The sequence below is a fragment of the Elephas maximus genome, chromosome 20, assembly GCF_024166365.1.
Source record: "Elephas maximus indicus isolate mEleMax1 chromosome 20, mEleMax1 primary haplotype, whole genome shotgun sequence".
NCBI classification, from domain to species: Eukaryota; Metazoa; Chordata; class Mammalia; order Proboscidea; family Elephantidae; genus Elephas; species Elephas maximus.
The window spans coordinates 45,881,523-45,901,161 of record NC_064838.1 but is presented as its reverse complement, the minus strand read 5'-3'; the positions used below and the strand labels follow the sequence as shown (position 1 = coordinate 45,901,161).

The following is a 19,639-nucleotide window of genomic DNA, read 5'->3' as shown; positions in this document are numbered from 1 at the left end:
TTTTCATACCTTCACAATTTTTTTAAAACAAAAATAAAACACGGACATTATCAGACTTACAAGGATACGGGAAATAAACCATCCTTGAATTGCTTGAAATTACTTTGATAAACATCCTCTAAGTATTTGAATAATGAAGCAAAATTTAAATAAAAAATGAAGTAATGTTAGAGTAGACTGAAATAGAAACCTGAGTATGTGCCTATCTCAACAACTACCCAAAATCTGTGAGAAGAAAGGATTAAATGTATCACATAGTGCTGGTAGAACAAAAAGAACACCTGCTAATGGGAAAGAAATTTTGTGGAATTAATGGGTGATAGAAAGCAGATGGGACTGAATTGAAGTAGTGAAGAAACTTATCACCCAGAACATGCATTGAAGAAAACTAACCGGAAGGTAGGAACAGCTGCCAAGGATATATAAACTCAGAGTGAGGTAAAAAAACTGATAGTGGTCCCAGGGCATTCACCAAGGTAATTGAAGATTAATGCTCAGAACAGTCAGGCCAATCAGGATCCTCTCTTTCTCCATGTTGTTCTGTTTTATTCCAGCATAAAAATTTGAGAACTGCACTGTAAAGAGAGTGAACTGTCTTTCAGAGGTGTTTTTTGGTATGGAAGTAGAGCCTAGCAGAGAAGCATTGCAGAGTTTGAGGTAAGCACAGAATACAGAGTGGAGTTGGCAGACAGGGGTGTCCACTTTAAGAAACATATATACACAAATGCAGGGGAAATGCAAGCCAGCTGCCTATAATAATCTACCCAATCTTTCATTCATAAAATAGACAACCAGAGACCTCCAGACATTTGAGGAAGTATAACAGCAAGAAATAGAAAGACTGACAAATAAAACAGCTTAGCACAGAAGAAACAAAATGATACGGAAGAAAGGAGAACTTTAATCATTATCATCGGAAACATAAAACAAATGTTCCTTGCCATAGGAAGGTAAGAAAACAGAAATAGAGGAAACAAATAGAATATAAATAACAAAAAGGTACCTTAGACTGAAGCCCCAGCATATAAAAAATTACCTGAAATGTAACTGGTCTAAATATATGATTTAAAAGATAGAGTGGGTAAAAAAACATGATCCAACAATAGCTGTGTGAAAGTAAGTCACTTAAAATATAATGGTATAAAAAAAAAAATGGTATAGGCCGGTTGAAAGTTTTCAAAAGATTGATAAAGATATTAGTGTAACCATTAATTTTAAAAAAAGCAAGAGTGGCTATATTAGTAATATCAGATAAAGCAGACCTCACAGCAAGGAAATGTATTAGCTACAAAGAAGGCCATTACATAATGGTAAGAAAATAAGTCCACTGTAACACATACCATTTTAAATGTATGCACGCCAAACAACAGAGTCTTGTATGCTGCTACTCCAGTGAATCATTGTATTAGTTCCAGTAGTTTTCTTATGGAGTCCTTTGGGTTTTCTATGTATAGTATTGTATCATCCTCAAACAGAGATAGTTTTACTTCTTCTACCAATTTGGACGCCCTTTGTTTTTCTGCCTTATTACTCTAGCAGGACTAGTGCAATGTTAAATAGGAGTGGTGGTAAATGGCATCCTTGCCTTGTTACTGTTTTCAGGGGGAATGTTTTCAGCCTCTTTCAGTTAAGAATGATGTTGGCTGTTGGTTTTGTATAAAAAAAAAAAAGAATGATGTTAGCTGTTGGTTTTGTATAGATGCCCTTTATTATGTTGAAGCAACCCATGGTATTTTCAGTCACTTTATATGCATACGAAAGCTGGACAATGCATAAGGAAGACTGGAGAAGAATTGAGCATTTGAATTATAGTATTGGCAAAGAATATTGAATGTACTGTGGACTGCCAGAAGAATGAACAAATCTGTCTTTAAAGAAGTACAGCCAGAATGCTCCTTAGACACATAGATGGCGAAAGTTTGTCTCATGTGCTTTGAACATGTTATTAGGAAGGGCTGGTCCCTAGAGAGAGACATCATGCCTGGTAAAGTAGAGGATCAGTGAAAAAGAGGAAGACCCTCAGTGAGATGGATTGACACAGTGGCTGCAACAAGGATCTAAACATTTCTAGTAACTAAAATCTCATACAAAGAATGTACAAAAAAGAAAATTGCAGACCAGTGTCTCTCTTGAATTTAGATTCAGAAATCCTTAAGAAATTATTAGCTAATTGTTTCCAGCAATGTATAAAAAGAATTATACGCTATGACCAAGTGCAATTTTTTATTGCAGACCTGCAGGGCTTGTTTAACCTTTGAAAATCAATCAGTGTAATCTACCACATAAAGAGGTTAATGAAGAAATATTATTCTAGTTGACCCAGGAAAAGAGTTTGACAAAATCCTACTCCTCATGATAAAAATTCTCATCAAACGAGAATGTGAGAAAAATTTCTTCAACTTGATTAAGAGTATCTACCAGATACCTATAACTAACATCATACTTAATAAAGCTGAATGCCTTCCCACTGAGAACAGGAGCAAGGATGTCCACTTCCACCATTCTTATTCAAAATAGTGTCCACTCCCACCATTCTTATTTAAAATAGTGTCCACTCCCACCATTCTTATTCAAAATAGCACTAAAAGTTCCAGCCAGTGCAGAAAAAGACATAAAAGGCATACAGATTAGAAAGGAAGAAATAAAACTATCCCTATTTACAAATGTCATGATTGTCTACATAGAAAATATTGAGGAATCTACAAAATAGTAGAATTAACAAATGAGTTCAGCAAGGTTGTAGGATATAACATCAGCAACCAAAAAAATCAATTGCATTTCATATATTAAGAATGAGCATGTGGAAACTGAATTTTAAAACAATATTGTTTATAATCACTCAAGGAAAATAAAGTACTTAGGTATAAATACAGGAAAATGTACAGGATCCATATTCTGAACATTATAAAATGCTTTTTTTTTTTTAATGAAAAAAATCAAAGAGGACCTAAATAGGTAGAAATACTGGGTTCATGAATTGGAAGACTCAACATGATAAACATATCAATTCTCCCCAAATAAATCTACAGGTTTAATGCAGTTTGTATCAAAATCCCAGCAGAGATTTTTGTAGATAGATAAGCTTCTTCTAAAATGTACATGGAATGGCACAGGCCCTAGATTACTTAAAATAATTTTGAAAACGAAGAATAAAATGGGAGAAATCACTTCACCTGGTGATAGGCTTTCTATATAGTTACAGTAATTAAGACAGTGTTTTTGCTGGAGGGATAGACACCTGAATCAATGGAACATAATAGTGAACCCAGACATAGACCTCTACAAGTGATTTTTTACAACAGTCAAAAGCAATTCAGTGTAGGAATGATAGCTTTTTCAAGAATAATTCTGGAGTAATTGGACATCCATGGGGGAGGAGGAAATAAAAGAACCTTGATCTAAACCTCATACTATATACAAACATTAACATAAAATTAAGTGTGAAACTGTAAAACTTTGGAAAAACATATTGGAGAAACTTTTAGGACTGAAGGCTAGACAAAGAGCTCTTGGACTTAACACCAAAAGCATAATTCCTAAGAAGTAAAATTGATAAATTGGACCTTGTCAAAATTAAATAATTTTCCCTGCAAGACTGTGTAAAGTGGGTGGAAAGACAAGCTACAAATTGGAAGAAAATACTTGCAAACCATGTAACTGATAAAAGAGTTGTACCTAGAATAAGTAAAGAACCCTCAAATATCAATAGTAAAGAAACAAACAATCCAGTTATCAAACGGGCAAAAGACATGAACAAATGGAAAATGCTTATTATCAGTAGCCATTGGGAAATGCAAATTAAAACCACACTGAGATATCATAGGAAACCCTGGTGGTGTAGTTGTTGAGAGCTACAGCCGCTAACCAGAAGGTTGGCAGTTCGAATCCACCAGGTGCTCCTTGGAAACCCTTTGGGGCAGTTCTACTCTGTCCTATAGGGTCGCTATGAGTCAGAATCAGCTCAATGGCAACAGGTTTGGTATTTTTTGTTGGAGACATCATACCTATCAGAGCAGCTAAAATAGAAATAGTGATGACATCACATGCTGGTGAGAATGTGAAGACGCTGGATCTTTCCTACATGCTGGTAGGACTGTACCCTTCGAATATGAGAACAATGCTTTCTTTTCCAGTTTGGCAGTTTCTTAAAAAACTAAACATGAGTTTACCATGTTGTTTTTGTCGTTAAGTGCCGTTGAGTCAGTTCCAACTCATAGCAACCTTGTGTACAACAGAATAGAGCTTACCATATGACCCAGCAATTGAACTACTGTGCTTTTTCCCAGAAAAGTGAAAGCTTATATTCACAGAAAAACCTGTACAAGTATGTTCATAGTAGTTTTATTTGGGATATCCCCAAATTGGAAATGACTCAGATTTTCTTCAACAGATGAATAAACTGTAATATATCTATTCTAGGGAATATTACTTAGTAATAAAAAGAAATGAATTATTGATACACAACTTGGATAGATCTTAAAGAACTCAAGCTGAGTGAAGAAAGCTATACATCGCTATATGATTCCGTTTGTGTAACTTACTTGAAATGACAAAATGGTGAATAGATTGGTGGTTGCCAGGGTTTAGGGATGGAGAAGAGAGAGAGTTGGTTGTTGGTATAAAAAGGATCTTTATGATGGATTGTTCTATATCCTGATGACAAAGATTGTCACAAAAATTGACATGTGATAAAATTGTGTAGAACTAAATACACATGTGCACACATACACGCACACACTCAGGAGTGCATGTAAAAGCAGTAAAATCTGAATAAGTTAATAGTTTCATTAATTTTCTGGTTGTGATATTGTACTATAGTTACATAAGATGTTTCCATGGGAGGAGGGAAGTGGGTGAAGTATTATCTCTGTATTATTTCTAAAAACTACATACAAGTCTACACTTATCTCAAAATAAAAGATTAATCACATGCAAAGGAATGAAGTTGGGCCCCTACCTCATACCATATATAAAAATTAACTCAAGATGGATCAAAGACTCAAATATAAGAGCTAACACTATAAAATTCTTAGAAGAAATCATAAGGATAAATTTTCATGACCTAAGAATAGGCAGTACTTTCTTAGATATGACACCAAAAACACAAGCAACAAATTAAATAAATAAATAGCAAGATTAGACTTGATCAAATTAAAAAAACTTTTGTAATTCAAAGGATACCATCAGAAAGTGAGAAGATAACCCATGGAATGGGAGAAAATTTTTGCAAATCATGTATCTGATAAGGGACTTTTGTCTAAAATATATAACAAATTCTTATAACTCAATCATAAAAAGAAAAATAGTACATTTGAAAAATAGGCAAAGAACTTAAATAGAAGATACGTATGGCCAATAAGCTCATGAAAAGATGCTCAACATCATTAGCCTTCAGGGAAATGCAAATCAAAACCACAGTGAGATACCATTGCACACCCAGTAGGAATGGCTATAGTCAAAAAGATAATAACAAGTGTTGATGAGGATGTGGAGAAACTGGAACCCTCATGCATTGGTGGTGCAAACGATCACTTTGGAAAATAGCCTGGCAGTTCCTCAAAAGATTAAACATAGAGTTGCCATATGACCCAGCAATTCCATTCCTAGGTATGTTGTCCATGTGTCATACAAAAACTTTCACATAGATGTTCATAGCAAAAAAGTATAAACAACTTACCCAACTAATGAATGGATAAACAAAATTTGGTATAACCATACAATGGAATGTTATTTGTCAATAAAAAGAAATGAAGAACTGATACATACTACAACATGGATGAACCTTCAGAACCTTATACTAAGAGAAAGAAGCTGGTCGCGAAGAACTACATATTGTATGAGTTCATATATCTGAAATGTCTGGAATAGGCAAATCCACAGAGACAAGGTAGATTATTGGTTGCCTAGGGGATGGAGTTTTCTTTTCAGGGTGATGAAAATGTTCTTAAATTGTGCAGTTACACAGCTGTGAATATACTAAAAACCAACGTTTGCACTTTAAATGGGTGAGTTGAATGGTATCTGAATTGTATCTCAATAAAACTGTTACAAATAACATAAAACTTAAAAAAATAACAGGTCGAAAAATGCATATAGTATGATTACTATTTCATGTTGTAGCCTTCTAATACAAGTAAGAACAATGCTTGCTCTTCCACCTGTTTAGTCAATGGTGATTTGTACACAGACAGGACCAAAGTGTTCCTTGATGTCCTCTAGGAAGTGGATTCTTCCTAAACAAGTTAATAACACAAGGTTTGACAACATGGTGAATGTTACTGTCACTTAATTGTACATGTAAAAAATGTTGAAATAGTAAATGTCCATATATATCTCACAACTAAACTAAAATAAGGGATATGCCTCTGAAAAATGGAACTTTTTTTAATACCCATGAACACATGCACACACACCTGTATGTATATATATTTATGTATGTCTCAGTTACATATTGAGCCCTGGTGGCGCAGTGGCTAAGAGCTTGGCTGCTAACCAAAAGGTTAGCAGTTTGAATCCACTAGCTGCTCCTTGGAAACCCTGTGGGGCAATTCTACTCTGTCCTTTAAGGTCGCTGTGAGTCTGAATTGGTGCAACGGGTTTTATGTTTCATATGCACTTAACATATGTTTTGGTCCTCTGCTACCTACATGCTGTTCTTTTGTATGTATTAAAGGGCAGCATAGGACCTAATCCTAATTTTGTCCTCCTAGCCTAGTTTGGTTGTCAGGAGGGATCAGTCCCTGGAGAAGGACATCATGCTTGGCAGAGTACAGGGTCAGCGGAAAAGAGGAAGACCCTCAACAAAGTGGATTGACACAGTGGCTGCAACAATGAGCTCAAGCATAACAGCGATTGTAAGGATGGCGCAGGACCGGGCAGTGTTTCATTCTGTTGTGCATAGGGTCGCTATGAGTAGGAACCGACTGGAGGGCACCTAACAACAACAACAACAAGCCTAATTTAAGTTACTGTGTATGATTTGAAAAAGATCCATTAAAAAAATGTATTCAGCTAGACTTTGTACTCAGACTGATGTTCCCACCATTAAGTCAAATTTTACTGTATTTCTTGAGGAAGGCTAATACCATTTCCATGGAGCTTAAGTAGCCCTGTTTGTTTATTTTCAGCTTCTTAATGAGGATCCCGAAATTTTTGAGGTTTCATCCAAGTGTCTGTCTATACTGGTTCAGCTATATGGAGGGGAAAACCCAGACAGCCTGTCTCCAGAGAATGCAGAAACCTTTGCCAAATTACTTACATGGAAGAAGGACCCCAAGGAGCAGAAGCTTCTGTTGAGGATTCTTAGAAGAATGGTGAGTCCAAACAGAAACCAGGGATGGATGGATTAGGAGTTTCAATGATATCCAAGTGGACAGGGAGCAGTGGTTTCCTTTGACTTAATTTTAAACTTCCAGAAAAAATTACAGGAGTAGTAAAAGAACTCCCAGTTACCTTTCCTCATAGTCACCTATTGTTAATGTTTAAAAATTTTCTATCTACATATATGGATTTTTCCTAAACTATTGAAAGTAAATTAGATACTGTGCCTCCTTACCTCTTAATACATAAGTGTGTATCTCCTAAAAAAAAGTATATTCTCTTATATACTATAATATATACTATAGTACAGTTATAAAATCAGGATATTTAACATTGATACAATTCTTTTACTAATCTGTCTGTATTCCAGTTCTGTCAACTGTCTCATACCATTAGCTTTCTTTTCTAAAACAGAATCCAGTCCAGGATCTGTATTGCCTTTATTTAGTAGACAAATCTGTTTAATCTGGGATAGTTCTGCAAGGCTGTCTCTGCCATTCATGACATTTTTGAAGAATATAGACCAGACGTTTTGCAGAATTGCCCTTGGTTTGGATCTGTCTGATGTTTCCTCATGATTAGATTGAGGAATACCACAAAAGCAATATTGTGTCCTTTTTCAGTACACCACATCTGGAGGTTCATGATGTCTGTTCGCCCCTTACTGGTGAACCTCATTTTGATCATGGTTTCATCACTGCACAGTTATTGTTTTGTAATGGCTGTAAAATGTAGATTCTTCTAACTCCCAGCATTCTTGCTATAATTATTAGTCATCATCCCACTCTAAAAAAAAAACATTTTCCCTCCTGCCCCGTTTATTTTTTTCTTTTGTTTCTTTCTGTTTATTATCAAAATTGACTCATGGATTCTTCTTTTGTTCAGTGGGCTATAATCCACTACTGTTGCAGATTTGGCTAGTGGGAAGCCCTTCTGGCCATCTCCTGTGTCTTTTTAACAATGCCCTGTTGTTTTTCTTTCTTCTTTGAGCACGTTCTGTCATAATGTGGTATTTCAGGCTCATCTTGTACCCTTCCCCTCCTCCAGCCCTGAAATCAGCCATCTCTCCAAGGAACTCTGGGACGTTTTAGTGAGATATTTAGAAAGAAAGATGCAGAAATGTTCTGGGTTGAAATTAGTGTAACTGTTTGTCTATTTAACAAGAAAAACAGCCTGGTCAGACCCAGGAGTCAAAATATACTATTCCCTTCCGTCTCCTGGAGAATTCCCCAGAAAATCACTCTAACTCCTTGATGTCTCTAATTTAACTCTTCAAGAATGCCAGTAATGTTTGCACCTGTGATAAGTGCTTTGAAACCTTTAGAAAGCTTTCTGATGTATCCCTGGGCTGGTCAATGCCCGGTTCAAGTTATGCAAAGCAACACCCAACTAGGATCCTGGGGCCCAGTCAGCTCAGCTGGGGCTGTGAGCTAGCCTGTTCTGAAGCTCAGTTCTGCATAGACTGAGTTTAGTACCTTTAGGAGAGAAATGGCAGCAACTTACCTAGAGAAAATGTGATGCCAGCCCCCACCCAAGACTGATTTAGTCCTTCCTCTTGTCTGTCCTGTGGTACCCCACCCTTAACTCTGTGGTAGCCATTGTTTCATAGCTGCTGGGTCACTTGCTGTTCTCACCTTCCCATTACCCTTGTTCAGGTTCATCCTGACATCTTCAGTGTGTTAACAGTGTCTGACACCTAAAAGGTGGTCAGCAGATGTTTGTCATTACTGTGCGCTAGTCCCTATGATAAGGACTTCTGGTGCTTTGTCCCATTTAATCTTCACAGTAATCCTAGAGGTCAGGTCCAGTGACTGTCCCCATTTTACTGGTTAAAATTAGGCTCAAAGAACTTAAATAACATTTCGAAGGCTGCTGCCTAGGAAATGGCAGAGCTGGTTACCAGCCCAGTTGGATTGCCCTCAACCCATGCTCTTCCACGCAGCTGGCCCCCACTGCTGCGTTGCCCACACTGATCTGGAGTCAGCACACAGTCATCAGGCTAATCAGTCACCTTAGGTGGCAGTTTGTGTTTCTTAGGTATTAAGGATTGAATTGTGTGCCCCCAGGATTTAGGTTGAAGTCCTAACCCTTGGTACCTGTAAACCTGCCCTCGTTTGGAAATAGGGTCTTTGAAAGGTGTTATTAGTTAACATGAAGTCATACCGGATTATGTTGGGCTCCGATCCAATCTGAGTGGTGTCCTATAAAAAAGGAGAACAGGCACAAAGAACAGAGACAGAGGGAAGGTGGCCATGTGAGGATGCATCTGCTTGCCAAGGAATGCCTGTGGCTGCCAGAAGCTGAAAGAGGCAAGAAAGGACCTTCACCTGCAACAAACAGAAAGAACATGGCTCTCCCACTACCTTGAATTCAGACTACTAGCTTCCAGAACTGTGAGACCAAAAATCTCTATTATTTAAAGCCGTCGGGTTTTGGTACTTAGTTATAGCAGCCTTTGGAGAATGGTACACCAGATATCTTGAGCTACCTTTTATTCAGTCCCTCCAAAATTTTCATTTTTTGACTGAATTTTGATCTAGAAGGCACTCGAGATATTCATTTCTTCATTCATGAAAGAATAAGTGCTAGAGTGTTACTATGTGCAAAGCACTGCATTGGGGATACTGAAATGGTAAGATACGATCTTCTTGCTCCCTGCCCTCGAGTATCTTATGTTTTAACTGGAGAGAGAGATACAGAGACAAGCATCTTAAGACAAAGCAGAATTCCATCTGTGCTGCAGGGGAGGAGCCTGCAAAGCTCCACAGGAACAGTCCCCCTTGGGGGGAAGGTGGCAAGGAGATGTTGTTTGAGCTGAGCGTAGAAGGTAATGTTGGTTGTCCATGCATGGAGCAGGAAGAAGGGCATCCTGAGCAAAGGCCCAGACCAAGAGACCCAAGAAATGGGCTGGGAAAGGCCAGAGGGTATCAAAGATTGAGGTTTAGTAGCATTTGGAGTTAAGACACTATTTTTGGAATTCAGAAGATTCTGGTCTGTGATATAAAAGGCAGCGGTAGTATTTCAAGTGAATTCTAGTTACCTTTACTGTGAAGTAAGTCTTTATCGTAGTACTTTTTCTCAGGTAATAGGTATTTAGTAAGTATCTACTGAGTTGAATTAGAAATGTCTATAAAATCTATACTTTATTACTGGCAACTATTCATTTTTGGTCTTCCTAAGCACCTAGGTCAGACTGAGAGGGACCTTAAAAAATATTTATTTAGTCCACCGTCTGATGCTTCAGTCTCCCCATAGTATCTGAGGTTTCTGAGGAATGGATGAGACTGGATATACAGACAGATAGAGGAAGGGGACTTGAGAGATGCAGGGAACATGAACTAAGATTTCCTGCTACTATAATTTTTTTTTTTTTTTTTTTATAAGGAAGGAGACCGGCCTCTCAGACTCATCTCACTGGGCCAGAGGAGTCAAATTTGATAGAGAAGCAAGGGCCAGTATAGCTTTATTATCTGGTGTCAGTAATTGAATTACAAAGTCCTTATAAACACCAGGAGCCCTGGTGGCACAGTGGTTGAGAGCTACTGGTGCTCACCAAAAGGTCGGCAGTTCAAATCCATTAGCCACTCCTTGGAAACCCTGTGGGGTAGGGTAGTTCTACTCTGTCCTGTAGGGTCGCTAAGAGTCTGAATCAACTCAAGTGGCAACAGGTTTAGGTTTTGTGTGTGTGTGTGTTTTTATAAACACAGGCTTCTGGTCGTAAGACGCTAAGGAGGGAAAGACAGGCCCCTGGGGGACCTACCTATAAACATATTAGTTACCTGTATACCTCCTTGGGAGCACATCTAAATAAAGAAGAGAGCCCTAAGCTGTTGAGACTGTCTCTTCTTAAGCCCCGATGGAGGAGTGCCCTCCTCTCCACAAAGCTGAGCTAGCCTGAATGGGTTCAGGGAGGGTGACCCTGAAAAACACTTGGCCCTTAGTTGACAAGACCAGGTAAGGATCCTGTTAGTGACTTGTAAACTGGTATTAGAGAGCTATCTTTGGGGAATAATGTGGCAGATCCCCCCCAGTGAATCACACGAAAGGCCGTATACTCTTGGAATTTCTGTTTAAAGCCCCAGTATTGTGATTCAAGACCATGATTTCCCCTAATGAAGAAATAGGGTGTTTAATTTCTGCTGATGGCACTGGGATATGCTTTGCCCCTAGGGCGCTCTTCCTTATTATAGTCTGTATTTAGAACATCCAGAGAATGTTAGGAAACCTAAGGATTTAATTACCTGTTGTAATTTACCAGGAAGTTGGGAGATTTTCTAATTACACCTTGTGCTCTAGCTTTAAAAATGTGATGGAAATCCTCAAGTGTATTCCAAATTTATCTATCCCTTAAACTTGATACCAGTGGGAGTTTTCCCAGGGTAATATCTGTAGATTCGCTACTTGTCTCTTAATTAAAGTCAGCTTAACTCAATACTCAAAATATTGACTACACATGAACTATCATAAACTTGTTCTGTGCCTAAAATTTGTTTAAATATATGCTGTTGACTACTCTGAAAACAGAGAATCTATCCATGGGAGGATGGTGATAATATACTGATGTTACTAGCTAACTGTCACCCTCATGCCCACTCATCTGATGGCAGGGGTGCAATTTGGGGTGGCTTTTTGTAGATGATTAATATTAAGGATTAATTAAAAATACCCATCCCTGCCTGACAGAGGCTGGAGAAACCCTGAGAGTATGGCTCCTGGACTCCATTTCAGCCCAGTGCTAATGTCACTTCCTGAGGTTCATCCTTCAGCTGAAGACTGAACAGGGCCATAAAACAAAATGAGACTAAAGGCACACACTAGCCGAGGGGCAAGGACTAGAAGGCATGAGGGAAAAAGCAAGCTGGTAATAGGGAACCCAAGGTTGAGAGGGGAGAGTGTTGACAGGTCAGGGGGTTGTTAACCAATGTCATAAAACAATATGTATACTAACTGTTTAATGAGACACTAGTTTGTTCTGTAAATCTTCATCTAAAGTACTAAAAAAAAAAAAAAAATCCCTCAGAGATCCTTTCCTCTATGGTTTTCAGAAAATCTTGCTGTGTTCGCCATCCTTTTCCTTCTAATTTTTTTTATAGGTCCCCTGGTCCTTTTCATCCCATCATGAGAACAGACATGTTCTGGGCTAAAAATAAGTAAACGTAACATTTCTTCACATACCACAGAGTGTCCAAGGAGTGCCTGGTGGATTTGAACTGCTGACCTTTTGATTAGCAAGCCAAAGCACTTAACCACTATGCCACCAGGGTTTCCTCATGTGCAGAGTCTTCATAGCTTTAAAGAGACCAAATGAAACCAGGAATTCTATAGCCATTCTCTGCCCCTTACTACCCCACCACCCTGTTGTAGGACCCATTTGAATTGTAGAATTTAGAATCAGAGGAGACCTAATTTCTGTTCAAAAAGTAAGGAAATATTCCTTGAAGTATAACAAAAAGGCAACATGTTGTCTCTCTGTCTCCTAGCTGCATTTCCTTATGGTAAGACCTGCTCATGGCTTGTTTTCCTACAAGAAAAAAGATGAGGATTGGTGTGAAAGCAATGAAATTTTTAACAGAGACACTATGTACCCAAACGAGTAAAAAGTAAATGTACTTAAGTTTTGTGGTTACACCTGTTTATAGTTACACCCAGATAAACATTGTCTGCTGTTGATTGTTAAAGGATTTGCAAACTCTTTGAATCATTTCGTGTTATTATTCCAACAAAGAAAAGAACTTTCTGGCCTCAAATTTTTATTTAATTCTCTGGGGAAACATTCCAGATATTTTGAGCCAGGCAAACCAGGAAGCAAATGGCTAATGGAATAGAAGCGTTTATAGGCAGCGCCTCTGGGGACCCAGTCGGCTGTGTTGCTGTCAGGATCTCTCCCGCAGGTTACCTGAGCATGTGCACGTGACAGAGAAAGTGCCCTTAACATTCACGTTGAACCTTCTCATTCACCCTGTTTTCTACATACATCAGCTCCCTCCTCCCTTCTGTACATGCAGGCTCCTCATGGCTAGCCTGGTTCCTTTCCCTTCCTCTTCCTCAGTCTGATCACTGCAGCCCTGGGGAAGCAAAATTTTCCTCCTTTTATGAATTCTTTTCTCAACAGGATTAGCTTCCCCTGCCCCCTTCCTGAAATTCTGCCACACAAAATTCATTTCCTATCTTCTGTTAAAAGCCTAGCTCTCTTTCAAGGTCCCATTGCCATGGATAATACTTTCACCCAACTTCTTATTGTCAAAAGTTTCAAAACCCCAGAATAGTTTAAAGAAAGAGTGGTACAATGAACACTTGTATAGCCAAGAATTATATTATTTTACCATATTCTCTCTTTCTATACCCCCCTTTTTCTCCATCTCTCTCTCCCTTTTTCTAAATCATGTGAAAATAAGGACATCATGACACTTGGCCCCTGAATACTTCAGCATGTACTCATAAGAATAAAGGCATTCTCCCAGTTAGTCACAATACCGTTACCATACCTGTGATGTTTAACACTGTGTGTCAACTTGGCTAGGCTATAATTTCTATATTGTGCAATTGTCTTCCATTTTGTGGTAGTTTTTAATTATCCTCCATTTTCTGTGTTGTAAATCCTAAGCCTCTGTATGTTAATGAGGCAGGGTTAGTGTGTGGGGTGTACCTTGAGTCACACCCTTACTAAAGGATGTGACTCAAGTCACATCCTACTCAAGAACCGCCTTATCAAGTATCTGATGCAAAGGTTGTTTCCTTGAGGGTGTGGGGACTTACATCCAATATTTATGGACATTCTGGCAAAGCTCACCCTTGCTCTGGATCCTGCATCTGGCTCGTCATCATCTGACCTCCAGTTCTTGGGACTTGAGCTAGCAGCCTTTCCTCTGACCTGCCAGTTCTGGGATTCACCAGCTTCTGCAGCCCTGTGAGCCAGTAGCCTGCCATCTGAAACTGCCAATATGGGATTCACCAGCTTCCACAGCCCCATGAGTTAACAGCCTGTCATCTGACCTGCTGATTGTGGATTCATCAGCCCCTGCAACCATGTGAGTCAGGAGAAGCCTCCTGCCTGATGCCTGACCCATGAATATGGGACTTGCTGGCCTTCATAACTGTGTGAGCCATTTCCTTGAGATAAATCTTTGTCTCTCTCTCTATATATATATATGTGCCTATGCACACACACAAAACTGGTTGTTGTTGAGTCAACTCCAGCTCATCGCGACTGCCCCACAGGGTTTCGAAGGGGTGGCTGGTGGATTCAAATTGCCGACCTCGTGTTTAGCAGCAAATCTCTTAACCACTGCACCACCAGGGCTCCATATATGTATATATATAGAGAGAGGGAGTGCCTGAGACAATACCCAAGAAAATTAACAGTTTTGTAATATCATCAGTATCCACTTCATATTTCATTTTCCCTAGTTGTTAAAAAATGACTTTTGTAGCTTTGAGTTTTTTGAGCCATGATCCAATCAAGGCTCACACACTGAATTCAGTTGTTTTCTTAGTCTCTCTTAGTCTAGAAGAGTCTTTCTGCTTTTTTTCTCCCCCATGAAGTTGACTTTGGAAGAGCCTGAGTCAGTTGCCTTATAGAATGTTCCACAATTGGAACGGTGTGACTCTCTCCTCATGATGCAGGTAGATGTTTTGGTAAGCACCTTGTTGTTCATGGTCTCTCACAGTGTGGCACATTAGGAAGCTTACGATGTCAGTCTGCCCCGCCTCTTGTGATACTCAGTTTGATTGCTTGGTTAGGGGGTGACTGTCAAATCCTTCCATCGTGAAGGTAGAGAAGGTACATGTTTTCCTTTGCAATTAGTAATCCTTGTGGAGATATGTGGGCACTGTTTGAATATCCCTGTTACCCACATTGACAGCTTTTTAAAGCAAAGGTTAAAATCTGTGAAAACAAGACAGCATTCTGGGAACAAAAGAAATTGTTGATTTTTAAGCCTGACAGAGGGAACATTTAAAATGTGGAAAGGACCAAGTACTATCATTGGTAACAGATATACTATCCCTCAAAAACAGCCAAGACATGTTAGGAATACTGCTGCTTTCCACAATATTAGTTCATTGAGAGCTTACTCAATGCAAGTTGTAAGTAAATAGTTAAAACCCCCTGTAATTAGTTTTATATCCTACAGCCACCTTAAAAAAAGAAAAAAAAAAAAAACTTACTGTGAGGGCTTCTTAATTTATTCAAACCTTAAAAATTCCCATTGGTAGGTAATTATTATCTGGTTCAAATTACAGTTAGCATAGGTTACTGTGGAGTTTTCCTGATTCTCCGTGATCATTTCCGACCGTTGTCAACTGCACTGGACGCAGGTGCTGCACATTCTCTTGGTAATTGGGGGTTTCTTTAATGACATGCTTTTAACAAAACAGTTTTCTCAAAATAATAAGCTTTCAGGGTATGTTAAGTATTAGGATGAACATGCTTGAAAAATACTTCCTTGTGGTTGCCTACAGTAATGAAAATTGTTTTGGTGGCCCTTTCCTTATGAACCCATACACTGTTTTTATAATTTTTTGGTTTTTCAAATAATATTTAAAATGCCATTTTCCTTTCTATAATCTGTATTTTAATAAGTAGATTCCTTTTACTGAAAGAAATAATACCTAATATTGACATTAAATTAATAAGAATATGTTTCTTTCCTTAAAAAGGATTGTTTTCCAGTGTATTAGGTTGCATATAACAAAGAACCCAGGTTGAGTTCTCTGTTACATTTATTCATTCTCACAGGAAAACCTTAAGATGAAAGAATATTTCAGTTGATATTTTAAGTATTTATCTGAGACTAAAAAAGAACGCATTTTAAATTCAAGCTGTTAGATAAATTACAGCTATATACACCTTGATGTTTTGTAAGCTAGTGTTTTGAATTCGTTTAAGAAAAATATCTGACCAGTTAAGGTATGTGATTCAGCAACACAGGCATCCACTTCTGTTCCAGAATAAATGGTACTGTAAAAATAACCGAGTAATATAAATTCACTTAAATTAACCACCTAACTATTGTGGTAAATTGTGACAAGATGTTTGATTGGGACTTTATCTCAAAAAATGAAGTAGAAGTTCATTAAAATAAATTGATTTTGTCTTTTGATGACATTCAGGTTATAAAGGCATTCGTATGATGAACTATGTAGCATTTTGTAATAATACGCAGAAAAAAATCTTTAAAAAGTCTTAGAGTGACCACTCGTTCACCAAGTATTTATTGAGGGTACACCTGTGCCAGATTTTGTTCTAAAAACCTGCTGGAGATAGAGCAGTGAACAAAACATAAAAACCCCTTCTCTAACGGAGTTTACTGGGGAGAGAGATGATAACCATGATTAATGAATATACTGTGTATTATTTTAGATAGTAAAAACACTGTGAAGAAAAATATAGAAGGAAAGAAAGATAGGAAGTACATGGGGGCTTTTGCAACTTCAGATAATGTGGTGAGGGAAGGCCTCACTGAGAAGATGGCATCTGAGTAAACACCTGAGGAAAGGGGAAAGTAACCATAGGGATAAGTTCTAGGAACTGCAAGGAAGCCAATGTGTCTAAAGCAAAATGAGCAAAGGGAAACATGTAAGATGTGAAAGGGATGACAAGGAGGGGTATGGTGGAAGGAGGAAATGATGAGGGCCTTGTCAGCCCTTATGAAGACTGGCTTTTATTCTGAGAGAGATGGGGGACTTTGGAGGGTTTGGAGCACAGGGATGAGGTGATCTGGTTGGTATGTTGAGAATAGTCATTAAAAAGGGTGAGAAATATGATGGCAGGAGGCTACTGCAGTCCAGAGGAGTCATGATCATGGCATGGAGGTAAAAAGTGGTCATATTTTGGATATATTTTGAAGGTAAAGCCAATAGAATTAGCCAACAAATTGGATATGGGTTATAAGACAAAGAGAATAGTCAAAGATATTGCCAGTTTTGGCCTTGGCCAAAACTGAGAAGGCTAAAATTGCAGAAGTCAGAAGTTTGAGGGGGCAGGAGAATCAGGAGCTCAGTTTTGCACATGTTAAGTTTGAGATGCCCATCAGACATCCACATGTCAGGTTGGCAGCAGAATCTACAGGTCTCGAATTCCAAGTAAGAGAGGTCTGACTAGAGAGAAGAGCAATGGTAGATGATCAGAGTGTGAGCTGCCTGAATATGGATTCTGGAGGGTTTCCAATTAATGGTAATGGCTGAGTCTAGGGCAAAACCACAGGACTGAGTGCCTGGAGTACACTCAGAGAAAGCCAAAGAGATAATTGGTTGGAGTGCTAGAAGGACCCTCTCTGTGGACATTGAAATTACCAAGCACTATAACAGGAATTACTTGGGAAACCCTGGTGGTGTAGTGGTTAAGTGCTACGGCTGCTAACCAAATGGTTGGCAGTTCGAATCCGTCAGGCGTTCCTTAGAAACTATGAGGCAGTTCTACTGTGTCCTGTAGGGTTCCTATGAGTCAGAATTGATTTGACGGCACTGGGTTTTTTTTTTATTTTTTAGTAACAGGAGTGGAGCCGTGGTGGCTCAGTGGTTAAGAGCTATGACTGCTAACCAAAAGGCTGGCAGTTCAAACCCACCATCTGCTCCTTGGAAACACTATGGGGCAGTTCTGCTCTGTCCCATAGGGTTGCTATGAGTCAGAATCTACTCTGTGACAATTGGTTTGGTTTTCTTTTTTTTTTTTTTAATAGCAAGAATGACATCGAAGACAAGGACAGTGAGCTCAGGGCTAAGGGCGTGGATCTGAGTGATCCACAGATAACTGCAATAAGGAAGAGTAGTAGGTGTGACATCAGATCCAGAGCTCTGGGGTGAGAAGGGAATGGAGAGTGGTCAGAAAACAGCAACGAGAATCAAGGAACCCCACCTCTAGGCCCAGTGGTTCAAGGGATATGTGAGAGGCCTGCAGAGGAAGCAGTGTCTTGAGAGAAGAACCAAATTTGTTAGGTAAGAAAGCAAAGGGAACATCCAGGGAAGATATTGAGGGTGTGGATTTTGCTGGTGACTGTCCAAAGAGCAGAGCCCTGGTGAGGCAGTGGTTAAAAACTCGGCTGCCAACCTCAGCTGGGGGCAGTTCTACTCTGTCCTGTAGGGTCACTGTGAGTCAGAATTGACTCAACAGCTACGGGTTTGGTTTTTGGCTGGTCCAAAGAGCAAAGTAGAAGGGGCTCAAGAGATAGGAAGGAGTGAGAGAAAAAGTCAGAAAAAAGGATGTACAGAGCCCTATGGGAAGAAGGGGACCTGGAAGACCTGGGCTTTGCCTAGGGAACAATATATACCAGGATAAGGGCATAATGAGATTGGTCCTGACGGTCCCAGGAAGACAGGCTGGGTGAAGCTGTGAGGGCAGGGACCTTGCTGGGAACCTGCAGAGCTCTGAGACTCCTGACTCCAGCTGGGACAGAGGTGATCCCACCCAGAGTACCTGGGTTGCCACATCCCCTGCCTGTAGGAGTCAGCAGAGGAGCATTCTTACTCTGAGCATGGGGGTCCCCCCATGAATCTTGCCAAGGAGGCTTGTGGAGGGTCACTTTACTGCATCACATGGGGCTCTACTAAAGACTTGAGAATCTCTTTGCATGTCCTCTTTCACATGATCAAAAATGTATGGTGGTGCATTCCAGCATCTTTCATATTTAACCTCCTGGGCACCATCATATAAGGGTGTTTTTTGCAAAACTATTTCACATCTGCATAAATTTTCCGTTGCTACTCAGATGAGTATTTTCTTTTGAAGTACCTGCCCTATCTTTACCCTTGAAGAGATTTTTTTTCCTCTTCTTCAGTCATCAGCCTTGTTGGCTGTCAGACCTTCACTTTTCAAAGTCTTTGGGTATGATTCCTCCACCATTACTCCACGGCTTACATAAAATCTCACATCTTTTGCAGAATTTGAATTTTCCCATTGCAACTGATTTGCACTGTAATGCTTATCACAGAGATGCTGCCTAATGCAAGCATTGTGCCCAGGCTGGGCTAGACACTTGTGTGTGTGTTTGCTTGTGTGTTCATGTGTGATTGCACGCGAACTACCCATCAGTTTGTTAGTGAGCATGGTCACACCTGAGGGCTTTTTCTTCTCAATTCAGTCAGAGTTCCTGGAGGTTTGAGTAGAGAAAATAAATATTTAGGCAATATTTATTTTCTCTGCCCCTCTCTAAATACCCATTTAGCAAACCTGGTGATCCCACATATAGGCATAGCTTCTGTTCAAGAATTTACCTTTAAAATCAAGCATCAAAATAAATGATCTTCCTGATCAATGTCAGTAAGCATTTATTTTGATTAATTTTTTCAGTATTTTGACTCATAGGATTGATGAGTAGGGCTG

The 19,639-nt window shown here is 39.2% G+C and overlaps 1 protein-coding gene across 8 annotated transcripts in view; it reads left to right on the top strand.

Moving 5' to 3' along the window:
- ULK4 (unc-51 like kinase 4) overlaps positions 1–19,639 on the top strand; it is a 710,695-nt gene that overhangs the window by 545,909 nt on the left and 145,147 nt on the right. For all 8 annotated transcript variants that reach the window (XM_049862196.1, XM_049862197.1, XM_049862203.1 and 5 more), the window contains one exon: positions 7,128–7,313. In XM_049862196.1, coding sequence (XP_049718153.1) covers positions 7,128–7,313 — 186 coding nt within the window. The remainder of the gene's footprint in view (positions 1–7,127; positions 7,314–19,639) is intronic.